This window comes from Hippocampus bargibanti, linkage group LG01 (assembly GCF_051943395.1).
Source record: "Hippocampus bargibanti isolate YZ-2025 linkage group LG01, ASM5194339v1, whole genome shotgun sequence".
Lineage (NCBI taxonomy): Eukaryota > Metazoa > Chordata > Actinopteri > Syngnathiformes > Syngnathidae > Hippocampus > Hippocampus bargibanti.
The window spans coordinates 26,651,444-26,669,238 of record NC_142734.1 but is presented as its reverse complement, the minus strand read 5'-3'; the positions used below and the strand labels follow the sequence as shown (position 1 = coordinate 26,669,238).

Below are 17,795 nucleotides of genomic sequence, written 5' to 3'. Positions count from 1 at the left end.
TGTAGCACCCAGAAAATGCACAAGATGCCGCCCAAGCTCTGTTGAAAATGGGCTTATTTGTCTGCTGGGAATTTGTGTCAACTAGAATCAAATAGTAGTCTTGGTGCAACACACGACGATTCACCATTGCGTTATTTATGTATTTTCCTTCTAATTTCGCCATCAACACGGATCAACACGATGTTTTCTGACCAAACAAAGAACCCAACATGCATTATGTGTCGCTTTCTCGGTCAGGGGCGTTCCAAACGTGACGGCACGTGTGGCTCGTCATCAAACTTCCTGAATATTCAGCACAAGTTTTAAAATGTAAAATATAGCTATATACGGTGGAATCTTTGTAAAATACGCTCAGTAGAAGTCATTTGAAGTAATTTTACAAATTATGGTCACAACTTGTCCGGCGGCGTCGGTTATCCTTTAAGCTCATGACATTTTTTTGGTCACAATTAGAGAACATTTCCATGAAAAAAGGACCTTCAGATGCAAAGATTTTTTGAGACACTGTGAGATGTCGACCCAAAATTAGGCCAACATGACAAACTATGAGGATATGTTCAAACAATTTGGAGGACACTCAAAATGAAGTCTTTGGGAGACTCAGTGAAGACACTGTGAATTTAAAACTCAGTGAGACTCAGTGAATTTAAAACGTAAAATGGGGCGGAATCTTTGTAAATCTTTGATGATTTCATAAGAATTAATGGACAAAATATCATTCACATCACACATCAGACATTTTTAGGCCAGCAGAGAAGGCCTCGGTGGCCCGGATGCTCCACCACTGGTTTTTAAGACCCTCGCTTGCCACATTTGATGACTTTATTTCTGGTCAAGAGTGGCGCAACACTCTATTCAAGCGGGTTTCGAACATTCCAGAATACTGAGAACGATTGAGAACGATTGAGAACACCTATGTTGCCGGCCTAGCTTAGTGCGACGGCCGGAAGTGAAACCGCATTTCTAATTTAGCTTAGCGCGACTACAGGAAGGGAAATGAATGACTTTTGGTTATGGCGGAGACTGGAAACGGAGGCTAAGCATTCATCTCACCCGGCGCGGCGACATTTAACTGTCTGCGCTTTGGACAATCGGAGCAGAAGGTTTTTGTTGCTTTTTGTCCTATTTTTAGCTTTGGTGAGTTGTTCCGTTTGGCATGACGCTGTCAGTCCCCATCGCGTCAGGTCCTCTGGCTTTTTTCTTGTTTTTTTTTCTTGCTAGCTTTCGTGTTTGTCTAATGCGGTGACATCAAAGCTATGGCTTATCAGCTCTTTATGCTCACAAACTCTTTCAAAGATCAGTTGGCAGAAAAAAAGGAGGGCACAAAATGTTGAATTCCAATGTTCACTCCGGTGAAAACGTTCTGATTGCTTGACGTGCTTTCGTGACACGTTTTGAGGCTCGCTTGAATAATTCAGCGCCGACATTGGTGCGTCCTCAGTTATACATTCAGCTGTTGAGAGCTTGTGACGTCACACACGCGCACCGCTGCGCTGACGCGTGTACGCCTTTGAAGTGCGACTTTCAACCCTTTGATGTCTTTCAAGTCAGCCTCACGCATTCCCATGCAGGCAAAGGGTATATGAGTAGCCAGCGCGGGACAGAGAGATGGCAGAATCACTCGGACTCAGACACACACGCACGCAGACTCGCACAGACCCGCACAGCGTCGGACGGAGTTCACAGCACGACTTGCTCGACTCCACACATATTTTTAGTCACGTGCAAAACACCAATAAAAATGACTTAAAGTGTCCCAAAACTACTTCAAAATGACCTTGGAGATGGCGAGTTTCAGAAAGTCCCGCCCCCTTGTTCGTGACGTCACGCCAGGACGTCTTACCTTGCTCTAGAATCAAAACAATGGCTTCAGATTCGGAGAAGATGCTTTCTTGTTACTCATCCAGTTATGAATATGATTCAAATAGTTCTGAAGAGGAAAGCATAAATGTTTGCAATCGATTAAAGAAGTCCTTCCGTATCATTTTGAGGCGTCTGGACTGCAATGTAGCTCCCAGAAAATGCACGAGATGGTGCCCAAGCTCCATTGGAAATGGGCTGATTTGTCTGCTGGGAATTTGTGTCAACTAGTATCAAATGGTAGTCTTGGTGTAACACACAACGATTCACCATCGCGTGTTTTCCTTGTAATTTCACCATCAACACTGATCAACACGATGTTTTCAGACCAAACAAAGTACCCAAAATGCATTGCGTGTCGCTTTCTCGGTCAGGGGCGTTGCTGACGTGACATCACGTCAAGAATCGTCACAGACTCGAAAACAAGACTTCCTGAATATTCAGCGCGAGTCTTAAAACTTAAAGTATAGCTATACGCGGTGGAATCTTTGTAAAATACGCTCAGTAGAAGTCATTTAAAGTGATTTTACAATTTTTTTTGACTGTAAGATGTCGACCCAAAATTAGGCCAACATGACAAACTATGAGGATATGTTCAAACAATTTGGAGGCCACCCAAAATGAAGTCTTTGGGACACTCAGTGAGGACACTTGATCCACAGGTGGGACAGTCAGACCCAAAAAAATAACATTTAAACATGAAATAAGAACATTTCGAGACAAACGGGGACAGACAAACAAAATGAAATAAAAAACATTGAGACCAAAATTTGGTAATGAAGTCGTGAGACATTGGGACAAACCAGACCAGACTTGAACTCAAAATGAAGACATTTGAGCAGAACTGAGGAAATGTAAATACAAACGGGTGACGTTTAGAGCCGTGGTTTTTAACAGGGGTTGCGGGGGGGGGGGGGGGGTGCAAAGATACACTGAGGGGAAATGTAATTTTTTTCAGGGATAATACTCGGGTAACCAGGAAAAAAAAGTGAAAAATTCTGGAAATCCAAAAGTGATTTTGTTGTTTGTCAATCATGCTAGTTAAGCCTTATAGCTGTGAAGTAAACCAAATACAGTAAAGTCTCGTTATATCGATATTCTCGGGAGTCCGAAAAAACATCGATATAACTGGGACTATCGATATATCCGACCCTGCGCGCATGTAATTTTCTCCTTGCGTTCATAGAAATAGTATCGTAATAAGCGGTACTATCGATATAACCGATATCGATATAACGAGACTTTACTGTATTGGCAGAACAATTATTTAATACATTGTCAGATAGGGCGGCCCGGTAGTCGGAGTTTGCATGTTCTCCCCGGACCCGCGTGGGTTTTCTCTGGGTCCTCCGGTTTCCTCCCACACTCCAAAAACATGCATGGCAGGCAGATTGAAGACTCCAAATTGTCCCTAGGTGTGAGTGTGAGAATTACTGTTGTATGTCTTTGTGTGCCCTGCGATTGGCTGGCAACCAATTCAGGGTGTCCCCCGCCTCGTGCCCGAAGACAGCTGAGATAGGCTCCAGCAACCCCCGCGACCCTAATGAGGAATAAGCGGTATGGAAAAATGAGATGAGAGATGAGCGACATTGTCAGATATATGACTATCAGACACTGTGGAAGAAGACTTGGAACCAGAAAGATTGTCCCTACTGCCGGCAGGAGACGCAGCCATTCATGACAGACGTCTGAATTCTGCAGCATGAAACTTTTAAATATAACTTCTTATTCTGTCTAATCTCTATCATACATCAAATATAGAATCATTTTTATGTTTTTTTTCCTAGTATGAAAGTAATCTTGATTTTTGTAATCCCGCAATGGATTATTTTGCTGTCAGTCAATAAATATTAAATATGTGATTGTTTTGTTACTTACGCATCATGATTATGATATCAAGAGCTTATAACTCACAGCTGTAAAGTAAACCAATTATGATTTGAATAATTATTATATTTAATATATACAGGTAATCTCCGATTTACGACCGGTGCGAGTTACGACCACACGCCAGACCATTTTTTTTATTGTACGTCTGGGACCGCTACGGTGATATCTGCAGCGTGTTTGCAATGCATTTGGTAGAATGTTGTTTAGATTGAACAAGTAGGATTGGATTGGATTGGATATGCCTTTATTAGTCTCACAGTGGAGAAATTTACATTTCACAGCAGCAAAGTGATGAAAGGATGCGAGCACAGAGAGCAACCGCATTTCTCAGCATTGAGAACTATTTTTTTAATCACTGTCAAAGGACCATATGTAGCGTTGTGGCTGCATTGCCAGATCCGCTCAACATTCAGCATGCCTCATTTATCTTAACAGAGAATATTAAAGCATTGCACAAAATGAGGATACAAAATAACTGTTTCTTCACAAACACATGACAATTTTGGCCAGCCAGCGTGCGATGGTGTTGCGCTAAAAGGCGCTTAGAAATCAAATGTATTATTATTACCTGTCACAATGGCACTGTGAACCAAGTATTATAATAATTTCATAGATATCATATATGGCATTATTTATTTATTATTTATGTAGTTTTAATTTGTCAATTAGGTAAATAAAGAATTAAATCCAAAAATAATGACTGTTACTGTGGTTGACATGGGACAATTAGAAGTTTTTATTTGGGACATTAGCAAGCATCATGGCCCTTGACATTCTTGATTTGCTTTGGCGGGCCGAATAAAAGGATGTGGCGGGCCAGATTTGGATAGCCAACAGGAAAACAAGCAATGACCACATTGTCCACCCTCCCGTCCAGCTCCGTCCCGACCGCTGATGTCGCATCGCTTCGTGACGGTGCGCCGCGGCAGTCCGGCGGCCCGCAGCGGCTTGATCCGACCCGGAGACCAGTTGGAGGCTGTGGAGGGACGACGGGTCGGCTCCCTGCACCACCGAGACCTGGCCCAGATTCTGAGGAGGGCGGGAAACACGCTCAAGTTGAGCGTGACACCGCGAGCGCGTGAGACGTCACACGCCTCCTGAATGGCGCCCAAAAGAGTCGGCGTATTCCACCACCGATTCTCAAACTTTGTGTGCAGAGTCGGATGGAGCCGACGTGGACATCGACGAGCGCTTCGCCAAAGGATGCAAAGGAAGGGCAAAGGTGACCGCTCGACATTCTTTCCACGGTCCTCGTTCACGTTTTTGTGCTGCTACATACCGGCCGACTCTTTCGGTGCCGAAGCTAACGTAAAGACCACAAACATAACCCAACGGCAACATCGGATCATTAAAACTCCTTTTCGGATTCACGTTAAAACTCACCAAAGGTTGCTCCACGCCAGCTAGCATTTAGCCACAAGCTAACGTAGCAGTCAACCTCAAATCACAAGACCGTTGGGGGGGGGGGGGGTACAAATGATGGTCATTTTTTATTAACATAGCTTCACACGCATGTTTTTGTGCGTCTCTACACCAACTAGCATTTAGCGGCAAGCTAACATCGCAATCAAATTCCAATGCCATGGCCATGCGGGGAGGAGGGGAGCTGTTAATGATGGTCATCTTTTTTGAACAAAGCTTTGTCTTTTAGGAGTCTCGGTTTTATGGGGTGGATCTGGTACGAGGTCCCACGGGTTTTGGTTTCTCTCTGCGCGGGGGCAGCGAGTACAACATGGGACTCTATGTGCTGGGACTGATGGATGGGGGGCCAGCCCAGTGTAGCAACAAGATGCAGGTACACACAAAGAAAATCCTTTTTCACACCCCACCCCCCCCCCCCCCCCACACACACCTCCCCAAATGCTCATTTGCCGCAAGGGGCTAAGCTACTAAAAACCTGTTTGGTTTTCCATTGGCAGAGAACTGAGTAGGATGTTAAGATAATTGCTCAGTTTGTGGTTTGGCTAAAATGCCTCCCAAAAAAACAACATCAAAAACAATACAGTAGTACAATTGTGCATGTTAGCACATTAGCATGACCACATCCGTGATTTCTTCCAAAAAAGTGACTGTAAAGTGTCCTTGAGAGTTTTGAAAGGCGCTAAGAAATTTAATGTGTTGTTATTGTTATTATTATTATAAAAATAGAAAAAAATGGACAATCGTGCATGTTAGCATATTAGCATGAGCACATCCATGATTTCCTCCTAAAATGCCCCCCCCCAAATAATTGTACAATCGTGAATGTTAGCATATTAGCTTGAGCACGTCCATGATTTCCTCCCAAAATGCCGTCCCCCCAAAAAATGTGTGTACAATCGTGAATGTTAGCATATTAGCTTGATCACGTCCATGATTTCCTCCCTAAATGCCGCCGCCCAAAAAATGTGTACACTTGTGAATGTTAGCATATTAGCTTGAGCATGTCCATGATTTCATCCCTAAACGCCGCCCCCCATATAATGTTTGTACAATTGTGAATGTCAGCATATTAGCTTAAGTACGTCCATGATTTCCTCCCAAATTGCCGCCCCCCAAAAATGTGTCTACACTCGTGAATGTTAGCATATTAGCTTAAGCACGCCCATGACTTCCTCCCAAAATGCCGCCCTCCTCAAAAAAAAGGCAAATCATGCATGATAGCATATTAGCATAAACACATCACTGATTTCCTCCCAAAATACCCACCCCCCCAAAAAATAGTACAATTTTACATGTTAGCATATTAGCATGAGCACGCCCGTGACTTCCTCCCAAAATGCCGCCCCCCTCAAAAAAAGGCAAATCATGCATGATAGCATATTAGCATAAGCACATCACTGATTTCCTCCCAAAATACCCACCCCCCCAAAAAATAGTACAATTTTACATGTTAGCATATTAGCATGAGCACGCCCGTGACTTCCTCCCAAAATGCCGCCCCCCTCAAAAAAAAGGCAAATCATGCATGATAGCATATTAGCATAAGCACATCACTGATTTCCTCCCAAAATACCCACACCCCAAAAAAATAGTACAATTTTACATGTTAGCATATTAGCATGAGCACGCCCATGACTTCCTCCCAAAATGCCGCCCCCCCTAAAAAAAAGGCAAATCATATTTGATAGCATATTAGCATAAGTACATCACTGATTTCTGATTCTGATTTTCTCCCAAAATACCCACACCCCAAAAAAAGTAAAATCGTGCATGATAGCATATTAGCATAAACACATCACTGATGTCCACCTAAAATGCACCTCCAAAGAAAAAAAAACCTTTGGCTTGTCCACTTGAAGCTTGTCGTTGGCCGCCGTCAGGTTTCCGACCAACTGGTTGAGATCAACGGCGACAGCACGGCGGGAATGACCCACAGTCAAGCCGTGGAGCAGATCCGCCGAGGGGGCCATCGGATCAATTTAGTCCTGAAGAAAGGAAACGGCTACGTCCCCGATTATGGTGATGATGCCTCCCACATCCCCCTCCCCGCCGCCTTCTTCTTCTTCTTTTGCGCTTTGAACGCAAACAATGCAAACTTCTACCTTCCTTCCTTCCTTCCTTCCTTCCTTCCTTCCTTCCTTCCTTCCTTCCTTCCTTCCTTCCTTCCTTCCTTCAAACCTTCAGTGGAGCTGTCCAGCCTGTCTCTGTGCATGACCAACTCCAAACAGGGCGAGCCTTGCTTCTACGTCATCGGACGCACTGAAAACACGCGGTCGGTAACGTTCATCGTCTTTCTTCTTCTCTTCTTCATCCTTTAAAAGGACAACCGACGACTACGGACAAGTTGTGTCCATAATTTGTAAAATCACTTCGAATGACTTCTACTGAGCGTATTTTACAAAGATACCACCGTATATAGCTATATTTTATCTTTTAAGACTCACGCTGAATCTTGTTTTCGAGTTGGTGACGATTCCTGACGTGACGTCACGTCAGGAACGCCCCTGACCGAGAAAGTGACACACAATGCATTTTGGGTACTTTGTTCGGTCTGAAAACTTCGTGTTGATCCGCGTTGATGGTGAAACATAAAAACACATAAATAACGCAATGGTGAATTGTTGTGTGTTGTACCAAGACTACTATTTGATACTAGTTGACACAAATTCCCAGCAGACAAATCAGCCCATTTCCAACTGAGCTTGTGCGCCATCTTGTGCATTTTCTGGGAGCTACACTGGAGTCGAGACGCCTCAAAATGATATAGAAGGACTTCTTTAATCGATTGCAAACATGTATGCTTTCCTCTTCAGAACTATTTGAATCATATTCATAACCGGATGAGTAACAAGAAAGCATCTTCTCCGAATCTGAAGCCATTGTTTTGATTCGAGAGCAAGGCAAGACGTCCTGGCGTGACATCACGAACAAGGCGGCAGGACCTTCTGAAACTCGCCATTTCCGGGGTCATTTTGAAGTAGTTTTGGGACACTAAGTCATTTTTATCGGTGTTTTGCATTTGACTAAAAATATCAGCCTGCGTGTTTTGGGTATTTTAGATGCTTTAAAACGTTTTTCTGATGTCAGTTAGGAAACAAAAAATTGGTGTCGGTTGTCCTTTAAATCCCATGTTTTTAATTCATAGAGACACTTTGCTTGCTTTATAATACAAAGCAACTTTTGACGATAAGCCACGCCCAGTTATGCAAATTGCCAAACGAACGATCGTTTGGCAATTTGCATACTCGGCACGGCAGCCAATCAGAAGCCTCTTTCGTGCTTCGGACTATATCGTGACTGTAAAGTGTACTTGAGAGTTGATGAAAGGCGCTTAGTGGCTTGTAGCAGACAACGCAATGCAAACATTGCATTGTGCACCATGACGACAAAAGACAACTGGAGCAAAATCTTCAGCAATTGATATTTACCATAAATTAAGCATGGGAGCATTTGTGCTAGATGAAAAAAAATCCTTTATACTTCGCAACACTGTTTTTTTTTGCGATTAGTTGTCTTATTGTGTTTCAAGTTGTGAAAAATGGGGCAGGCAACTTTATGGCCGGGCAGGCAACTTTTCAGAGTTGTCTGCCCGTGTGTCCACTAACTTTTTGTCATGAGTTTCAGACACTGGTAGTACTAAAACTCAAAATTCAGTGCGTCCTGGAATTTGAGTGACAATGACAAAAACCCTGGCACTGGATTGGACACATTTTTGCACGTCGTCTGGCAGTCAATGAGTTAACAGTTATTATTTTTGAATTCAAATTTGATGACTACAGTGGCCTGCGTCAAAACATGAGTTTGACACCCTTGCTTTCATTGCTGATGACATTTTCATCCCTTCACATCATTAAAAAAAACACATTTTATTTGATTTGCTTAGCAGAACAAAACAATAACAATCATAATAAGAATAATCATAATCATAATAATAATCATAATAATAATAATGATGATAATAATAATAATAATAGGCGGCCCGGTAGTCAAGTGGTTAGCACACCGGCATGTGTGAGTGTCAGAGTGACTGTTGTTTGTATTTGTGTGCCCTGCGATTGGCTGGCAACCAATTCAGGGTGTCCCCCGCCTCGTGCCCGAAGACAGCTGGGATTGGCTCCAGCAACCCCTGCGACCCTAATGAGGAGTAAGCGGTACGGAAAATGGATGGATGGATAATAATAACAAAACTCTCAAGGTCACTTTACAATCAAAAAACAAAACGTAAAACAATAAAACCATAAATAACATGATAAATAATAAAATAGCTGACTGAACGAGACCATGAATGCCATTTTAAACAGATGGCTTTTGAAAGTAAGAAGGGAGTCAATATTACGGATGTTGGGTGGAAATAAATTCCAGAGCTTGGGAGCAGAGCGGCTGAAAGCTCTGCACCCCATCGTGGTGAGACGGGCAAAAGGCACGTAGAGGTGATATTCAAGAATTCAGACATCCACCCGGCCGTGCTCCTTCATTGACACCCACGTCACTCACCAGGCCTTTTCATTCATACCGCAAGGTGGCACCTGGACAAAATTCCCACACGTCACGTGTCATTTATAAATTCTAAAATTGATTGGCGGCTGTGGTTTTATGTGAGTGGCGCTCATTGCATCATTGCCACCCACCTACCTAATTTCAGGGATTTTCAACATTTCTCCTGATTAAAACAACTTATACGTTGTTGCACTAAAAGAAAAGCGCAAATATTTCTCCTTCAGATCCTATCAAAAAATCTTGGGGAAAAAACAGGATGTTGCAGCAAAATCTGAAATACATTTTTTCAAAAAAATTGCGCGTCCGTGTTAAAATTGATTTTAAAGTAGCGGTCCAGTTGGAAGTGTCTCAACTGATGGCACCCCCCCCCCCCCTCCCACCAGGCCCTGAGGAAGACTCCTCCTCATCCTCCTCGCACACTGAGGAGCAGGAAGTTGGCACGGTTACCGTGACGACCACCCCCGGCAGCCCGCCAAGGAGGAAGCGGGCGGGGGGAGCCGAAGCGAGACCGAGACGGGGAAGAAGCGGCGGCGTGGGAGGGGGCCCGCCGGATCTGGACTTGGACCTTGTGGAAAAGGAGGCGAGGAGGCGAGACGAGGCCAGGAAAAGGAGGCGGGGCCGAGAGCGAACCACAAGGGAGGAGGCCACACCTTCTGGGCGTCGGCCGGCGCTTCGGCGAGAGGCATTCTCGTTCCTCAGCCCCCGTGATGAGCAATCGGAGGATGGCGGCGAGTCGGGGGGCCGTTGGCCTTCCGGTTGGGGGCGGGAGGAGGCGGGAGGCTTACCCTGGCTGGAGCCCAACCCGCAGCGACTGACGCGGGTGCTGATTGGCGGGCGCCTCGGCGGGCGGGGTCGATCAGCCGAACTCGCGCTCTGAGTTGACCTTGCGCTTATTTTTCTTGACCTTTAAGGGCTTCTTTATGTTTTGGTTCTTCAAAGCCTTTTCCGGATGCGATCGGACGACACGGTTTCTGATTGGGGGGCGGAGCCACGGCCCCCTCATCAGTATGCAAATTTATCTCTGACGTCCAAGCATGGCCGCCACCGCGTTTGTATTTTTATAAGCCGGAAGGACCTTCGCGAATTGTGATGATGATTGCTTGTTTGTGATGAAAGAACCTTTAAAACTTCTCGTAAGCCATACGTGTAAATGAGGGGGGGTGGGGGGGCTCTGAATTATGGCTTTTTTTAAATTTTATTGCATGTGTGTGTGCATCGTGTGCTTGCGCATGGATTATGTGTTTGAATTTTGTGTGTCGGTGTATGTGTGTGTATTATTAAGTGTGTGCTTGTGTGTGTGTGTGTGTGTGTGTGTATGAAAGGACCACAGTCTCTTCTTAAATCCCATGTTTTTAATTCATTTGCTTGCTTTATAACGCAAAGGAACTGCTTCATGTCACAAAGAGGGTACAGCAAGTGCTGAAGAATGAATGACTGACTCTCTGTTGTCATATTATTTGTTCTTTTTATTTTTTTGTGCTATTTTTTACTTTGTTTCTTCCGGGTTGAGTGAACGTTGGCGCGTGTGGCTGCCGCTGCTCACCCGCAGAAAAAAATATCCTGTGACTGTAAAGTGTCCTTGAGAATTGTGAAAGGCACTTATACATGAAATGGATTATTATTATTATAAAGCAACTTTTGACGATAAGCCACGCCCCCACCCGCAAGCTGTCCATCTTCTCATCACTATGGCAACACAGCACTTAAAGGACAACCGACACCATTTTTTTGTTTCCTAACTCACATCAGAAAACGTTTTATACCATCTAAAATACCCAAAATTGCCAGGCTGATATTTTTAGTGAAATGCAAAACACCAATAAAAATGACTTAAAGTGTCCAAAATCTTGCCACAAATCAGCTCGATCTGGGGATTTTCAGAAAGTCCCGCCCCCAGTTCGTGACGTCACGCCAAGTCGTCTTGCCTTGCTCTAGAATCAAAACAATGGCTTCAGATTGGGAGAAGATGCTTTCTTGTTACTCATCCAGTTATGAATATGATTCAAATAGTTCTAAAGAGGAAAGCATAAATGTTTGCAATCGATTAAAAGATAAATAAACACACAAACACAAAAATAAATAATTAGATAAATACACGGGATTTAGTGTCCCAGAAAATGCACAAGATGGCGCCCAAGCTCCGTTGGAAATGGGCTGATTTGTCTGCTGGGAATTTGTGTTAGCGAATATCAAATAGTAGTCTTGGTGCAACACACAATGATTCACCATCGCGTTATTTATGTGTTTTCCTTCTAATTTCGCCATCAACACGCCATGCTGCCCCCCGATTTGTTCACAAATTGCCATGGACAAGCTTTGAGGGGGGGGGGGGGGAGATACCGCTTCGCTGTTTAGCCGCATCGTAGAAAATTCTCTAATTGGTCTACCTGTCACTATATGTCACTGGCATGGATAGCCAAAGGGATTTTGGATTTTTTTTTTGTCATAGTCGGGGGGGGGGGCAAATTGGGTGAAGCTGGATCACTTCTCGCGTGGCGGGGAGAGGGTCGGGAATCGCCATCCTCTTGTCAACAAGCGTAGCTGCGCTTGCTAACTCAAGTGCCTCATTTGCTTTGGCTTTCAACCAGCAAAAGGGCGCCGACGCTACTATCGTAACACCTCCCTGCCTATGGGGGTCCATCTGCTCCACTTTCTGTCTGACTTTTATGGGCCCGTGCAAGAAATGATTAAAAATGATTGATTTATGTTAAAACTGTTTGATTTATATATTTTTTTCCCCTCAGTGATGTGGAGAAATTGTGGGGAGGGGGAGGTTGTGTCCATTTGCGCGGTTTGGGCCAATCACAGGCAGGAGGCGTGCCCCCGCAGCTGCGCCGGTCGCACCAAGCTGCTCCTCAACGGAGGTCGGCGGAAAAGTGTGTGGGCGCCGCCTGCAGTCGTGGGTGGTGGAGGTGCCCCCCGCCTCCCCTCTGGGGGACGGGCAGCTCCGAGCGATGGGCGGGAAGCGGCGAGCGGAAGAAATACGGGTGGAGGAGAGCCTGCCGGGCGAGCCGCCGGGTGAGGTTAATTCATCTCTGACCTTCGTCTGCGTCGGTCGTACCTGATGGGCGGGGCATCGGCGCTCGGACGGGTAGACCAGGAAGTGGCGTAGAAGGCTGATGGCGTGGGGGGAGGAGTCGGGGACAATCTCCTCCAATGGGACGGCGGGATTCTCCTTGAAGGTGATTTTATTGTAGTCTGGCAACTGCGCCATCTCCTGCCGTTCGTTCCACGGAGCAAAATTGGAACCCTCGTGTGCCACTTTTGGGCGTTTTTGGGTGTGCATGAGCATCTTACAGGCCAGGTGTGGTGGGTCGGCGTTCCGAGCACCCTCAGCACACAGCACAGCTGCTCGATGTCATTCTCGCCGGGGAACAGAGGAGACGAGTTGAGCAGCTCTCCGAAAATACAACCCACCGCCCTGCGACACACGTCAGTGCCAATTTGGCAGCTGTCAGTCAAACGAGCCAATCGCAGCGTGAAGAGTCGGCGACGTGGCTGTGCGGCCGCAAGCCATTCGACTTACCACAAATCGACACCTTCGTCGTATTTTCTGGCTCCGTACAGCAACTCGGGCGCACGATACCACCTGGACACACGTGGAATGGTATAACAGGGTGAGTTATGTGGCGTTAACGAACGAACTGGCTCTTTAGAGACGGCTCTTTGAAGTGAACGACGGGAGCCAATTACTATTCGGAAGCCGCTCCAATACACACAGTACACAAACACATACCTACGTGAACATACACAAACATGCACACACGCAGAATATGTGAAAAGCGGTATAAATAAAAAATAGCTCATACGGTGAGACCTCAGCTTACAAACAACTTATCTTACGAACTTTTCATCTTACAAACGTCAAATTTATGAAAATACGCACTATTTTCATGATACACACCCACCACGGCTGGTGGAGCAATCTTCGGCGGAAGAACACCAAAGCACACGACCTTCGGATCTGGCGGAGTGATCTTCGACGGAAGCACACGACCGAACAGCGCTCCAGCCGGCGCTACTTTGCACACCCCCTCTCATTGAATGCACACGTCGATCGCCTACTTGGAGCTTTTTGCTGATAATTTTACGATTATGGCACCAAAAAAAAAAACACCACAGGCTCGTGTTCAGCCCAAGAAGACACAAAATAAAATCACCGTCGCTGAGAGAAGGAGATAATTGAAAAACACGAACGAGGTGTGCGTTTGTGTGATTTAGTGGCCGAGCACGGCTATGCTAAGTCAACCATTGCTACCATTTTCTGGAACAGAGAAGCCATCAAGCGTGTTCGAAACCCAACGTCTGAGAGGAACGACCTTGGAAGTGGAGGAGTGCGGCCCGGTAGTCGAGTGGTTAGTTAGTGGTTAGATCGGCTTCACAGTGCAAGAGGTCACCGGTTCGCGTCCCGCTCCGGCCTCCCTGTGTTGAGCTTGCATGTTCTCCCCAAGTCCGTGTGTGTTTTCTCCGGGTCCTCCGGTTTCCTCCCACATTCCAAAAACATGCATGGCAGGCAGATTGAACACTTCAAAATTGTCCCTAAGTGTGAGTGTGACTGTCGTATGTCTTTGTGTGCCCTGCGATTGGCTGGCAACCACTTCAGGATGACCCCGCCTCGTGCCCAAAGACAGCTGGGATAGGCTCCAGCACCCCCCTCCGCGACCCTAATGAGGAATAAGCGGTACGGAAAATGGATGGATGGATGTATGGTGTGCGAGAGGGCGCCACCTTGTGGCCACCTGGTGGCTGTAAAGTCGATCCTCCTGCTGGCTGAGTAGGCGGGCCAGACCAAAATCGGCAATTTTGAGGTGGCCAGACGAACTGATGAGGAGGTTGGCGGGCTTCAGGTCCTGGCGGCAGATAGGAAGTGCATCCAATTTTTTTTTAATCAAAATTCTTCAAAACTGTATTTTTTTCCCCAGCCTACACTAAAAAAAACCCAAACAAAGCGAAAGGGGAATCCGGTCCCTACTGGACTGTGGACGGTTCTCACCCGGTGCATGATATTGTTGCTATGCAGGAAGGCCACACCTTTCAGCAGCATCAACATGTAACCTTTGACCTGCGCCGGGGTCAAAGGTCGTCGGGCGGTACGGATGACCTCCGACAGATCGGACAACATGAAATCAAAGACCAGGACAAAACCAGTGCCGTGAGGAAAGACGTCCTTCAGCCTCACCACCTGAGGGAGCACAGGAAAGGTGGCATGACATCAAACCCTACTTCGCTGATTTTCATCAAAGTTGTTGTTGTTGAGCTCGTGGTCTCCGCCCCTGGGCCAGTTTGACCCGTAAAAAAACTCACGTGCTGGTTGTCCTCAATCTCTTGCAGGGCCTTGATCTCACGCAGTGCCTGGTTGGGAATGGCCTCCTCCAAGCGTCTGAGGGCCACTTTCTTCAGCGCCACCGTCTCTCCGGTCTGCTTTGCATTGTTGTGGAATTAGGAGCATTCGCCGGGAAGTCCTCAAAAAGCAAAACTTTTAGTGACATCACCTCCATGTGTTTGGCCTTGAACACGATGCCGTGAGCGCCTTCGCCGATACGACCCAGAATGCTGTACTGCTCCATCGTGTCAACCACCGTTTCGTGGACTCATTTTGTGAGAATGCTGCGTGGCGAATCGTTGAAGAGCCGGTCGCTTTTTGACATGCTCTGTATGGAACTTTAGCTTCAGATGAATTCTGTCACCATCCACCGTCCTCCAGAGGGATCCTGATGAAACAATTATGTGCAAAACTTATTGCAAGAATGTTGATATTTCTTCCAGTGGGTTTTGTTTCACGTGGGCGTCCTACTTTGTAAACCACCGTATGCCCCCATTGCTTTAAAAAAATGTCTTGCACAATTTGAGACTGAGTTGCACTGTTGGCAGTTGTCCAAATAAGCAGCAGAAGTTGAACCTGTGGCGACATGATCGATGTTTGTTCTACCACACAGAGGAACGAAGGAGGCAAAACAATGACAAAAAAAGTTGGCTCCCATTTCCGGCTCCTTGTTAGGAACTGGCTCTCTTCGTTCACTTCAGAGATCCGGCTCGTTTGCGAACGACACATGACGAGTACACATCTGATGTTGCTCACAGTGGTCCTCAGTGCTTGGAGCTTGTGTGTCTGCTCAGACACATGAAAAAATAGAGCGAACATTGTTTGGGTGGCTCCTTCGTTTGCTCAATACAACTGTGTTCTACGTCTTTATACACAACGGAATTTTGTATCTTGTCTCAGGCATCTTTTTTTTCCTATGTCACCCTCCAAGCAATTCACACAAAAGCTGCACATCACAACAGTGTTGTGTTCATAAATACTTCGTTCAATCTTCTTTTTCCTTCAGCTTTGCCCTCCAGAGGTCATCACAGTGAATCGGCATCCTCCATATTAGCCTGTTTTGCGCATCCTCTTCTCTCACACCAGCTACCTTCATGTCCTCTTTAACAAACATCTATAAACCTTCGCTTTGGTCTTCCTTTTTGTATTATGCCTGGCAGTTAAAGACTCAGCATCCTTCTCACAATATATTCACTCTCTCCCCTGTGGACAATTATTTTGTTAAATACACTCATCTTACTGCATTTACAAACGGGGGCCCAGTGGTCTAACAACTATTTTTCATTTGATTACTGCGTTTTAAAGTTAACGACATAATAATCGCCACGTCGTAATGAATTGTCATCAAATGGTGAGTAATTCTACTTGATTAAAGTGTCCTTGAGTTTTGAAAGGCGCTTACAAATGAAATGTATTATTATTTGAACGTTATTGTCGCGATGACCGTTTTATCTTTGCATTACTTCCGGGTTGAGTGAACGCTGGCGCGTCTTACTGCGACTGTAAATTGTACTTGAGAGCTTCGAAAGACGCTTATAAATGATATGTATTATTATTTGGGAGGAGGGGAACAGTTCCGACCAGAGGTCTGAAGATGCAGGAAAATCTCCAGACGTCGCGTCCAGGCGCGCTCCCGTTGCCTCGGTAACCTGTTCGCTCGCGGCGATAGTTTCGCTAAAAAAAATGATCGCACTTAATGCAAAATCGAATGTTTACTCACCGTCATCTTTTAAACCCGCGTTGGGGACAAGTTATGTCTTAACTAGGTAGTCTGAATGAAGAGGATTTGAATTATGTCGGATCGACTTGTTTATCGACGCGTTTGCAAGCAACAAGGGGTTCTTCTTCGTTCTGTTCTGTACATGCGTAACCAGACTGATTGTCATGTCGTCACCTGGTGGGCAGAAGCATGAAGCGATACATTACAAGGGCTGATTTCAATTCTGTTTGCGTCGGATGAACATTTCTGATTTGTTCTTGTTGTTTTTTATTGGTGTTTTGTATTTGACTAAAAATATCAGCCTGCGTGTTTTGGGTATTTTAAATGCTATAAAACGTTTTTCTGATGTCAGTTAGCAAAACAAAAATGGTGTCGGTTGTCCTATAAGAAGCCTCAATAAGAACAACATGGAAAGACGCAATAAAACAATGAACATAGAAAAATACACATTTTGTGTTGTACGATTTTGTTACGATGACTTTAAGATGGTGCTGCGAGAGTGGCTGCCTTTACAGCACCTCCCGTGCATTTTGTTCTTCCGCTTTCTTCCTTTCATACCTTTGCTGCTGTGAATTGGGATTGTGAGACAAAGGAATGCATAAAGCAAGGGTGTCCAAGTCATTTTTTGCTGCGTGCCTCATTGTAGTTGGGGGAAGCCATTCGAATATTTCATTTCCACCACATATTACATCTAAAGCACACAAAAAAAACTCATTTTAAAATTCAAGTCAAAAATATTGGCTGTTATTGTGGTTGACATGGGCCACAAAATTTGGTTGGGACTTTAGCAAGCATCATGGATTCCACAAGTTTGATTTGCGTTCACGGGTTGAATTAAATCAGGGGTCTCAAACTCGCGGCCCGCTGGCCAACTTCGGCCCCCGAAAGAATATTTTGCGGCCCGCCTTGATATGAAAGATAAGATCAGTGAGGCCCACATGATTGATACGAATGAAAGAGACGCCATGTTTAGGACAGTTCATGTTCAATATTTTATTTATGTTAAGAAAGCTAAAGGTTCAACAACTGTTAATACAGACATTTGAAACTTTATTAAAATAATTAGTTTTCCTGAGGTTTTCT

The 17,795-nt window shown here is 45.3% G+C and overlaps 2 protein-coding genes across 3 annotated transcripts in view; one reads left to right on the top strand and one right to left on the bottom strand.

Moving 5' to 3' along the window:
- magixa (MAGI family member, X-linked a) overlaps positions 1 to 10,823 on the top strand; it is a 32,091-nt gene extending 21,268 nt beyond the window's left edge. Inside the window, exons 17-22 of one of the 2 annotated variants that reach the window (XM_089006092.1) lie at positions 4,628 to 4,828; positions 4,908 to 4,972; positions 5,402 to 5,545; positions 7,053 to 7,191; positions 7,357 to 7,444; positions 10,053 to 10,195. In XM_089006092.1, coding sequence (XP_088862218.1) covers positions 4,628 to 4,828; positions 4,908 to 4,972; positions 5,402 to 5,545; positions 7,053 to 7,191; positions 7,357 to 7,444; positions 10,053 to 10,059 — 644 coding nt within the window. In that variant the 3' untranslated portion in view covers positions 10,060 to 10,195. Of the gene's footprint in view, positions 1 to 4,627; positions 4,829 to 4,907; positions 4,973 to 5,401; positions 5,546 to 7,052; positions 7,192 to 7,356; positions 7,445 to 10,052 lie in introns of both variants that reach the window. The other variant, XM_089006083.1, reaches the window with a different exon arrangement.
- Positions 10,824 to 10,874: 51 nt separating this feature from the next.
- cdk20 (cyclin dependent kinase 20) lies at positions 10,875 to 15,300 on the bottom strand. The gene is given in 9 exon segments (XM_089006230.1): positions 10,875 to 12,533; positions 12,536 to 12,668; positions 12,731 to 12,886; positions 12,967 to 13,090; positions 13,196 to 13,258; positions 14,398 to 14,519; positions 14,663 to 14,851; positions 14,974 to 15,087; positions 15,162 to 15,300. Coding segments are annotated over 9 exon segments (1,038 nt in total). The 5' UTR covers positions 15,237 to 15,300; the 3' UTR covers positions 10,875 to 12,471.
- Positions 15,301 to 17,795: the final 2,495 nt, after the last annotated feature.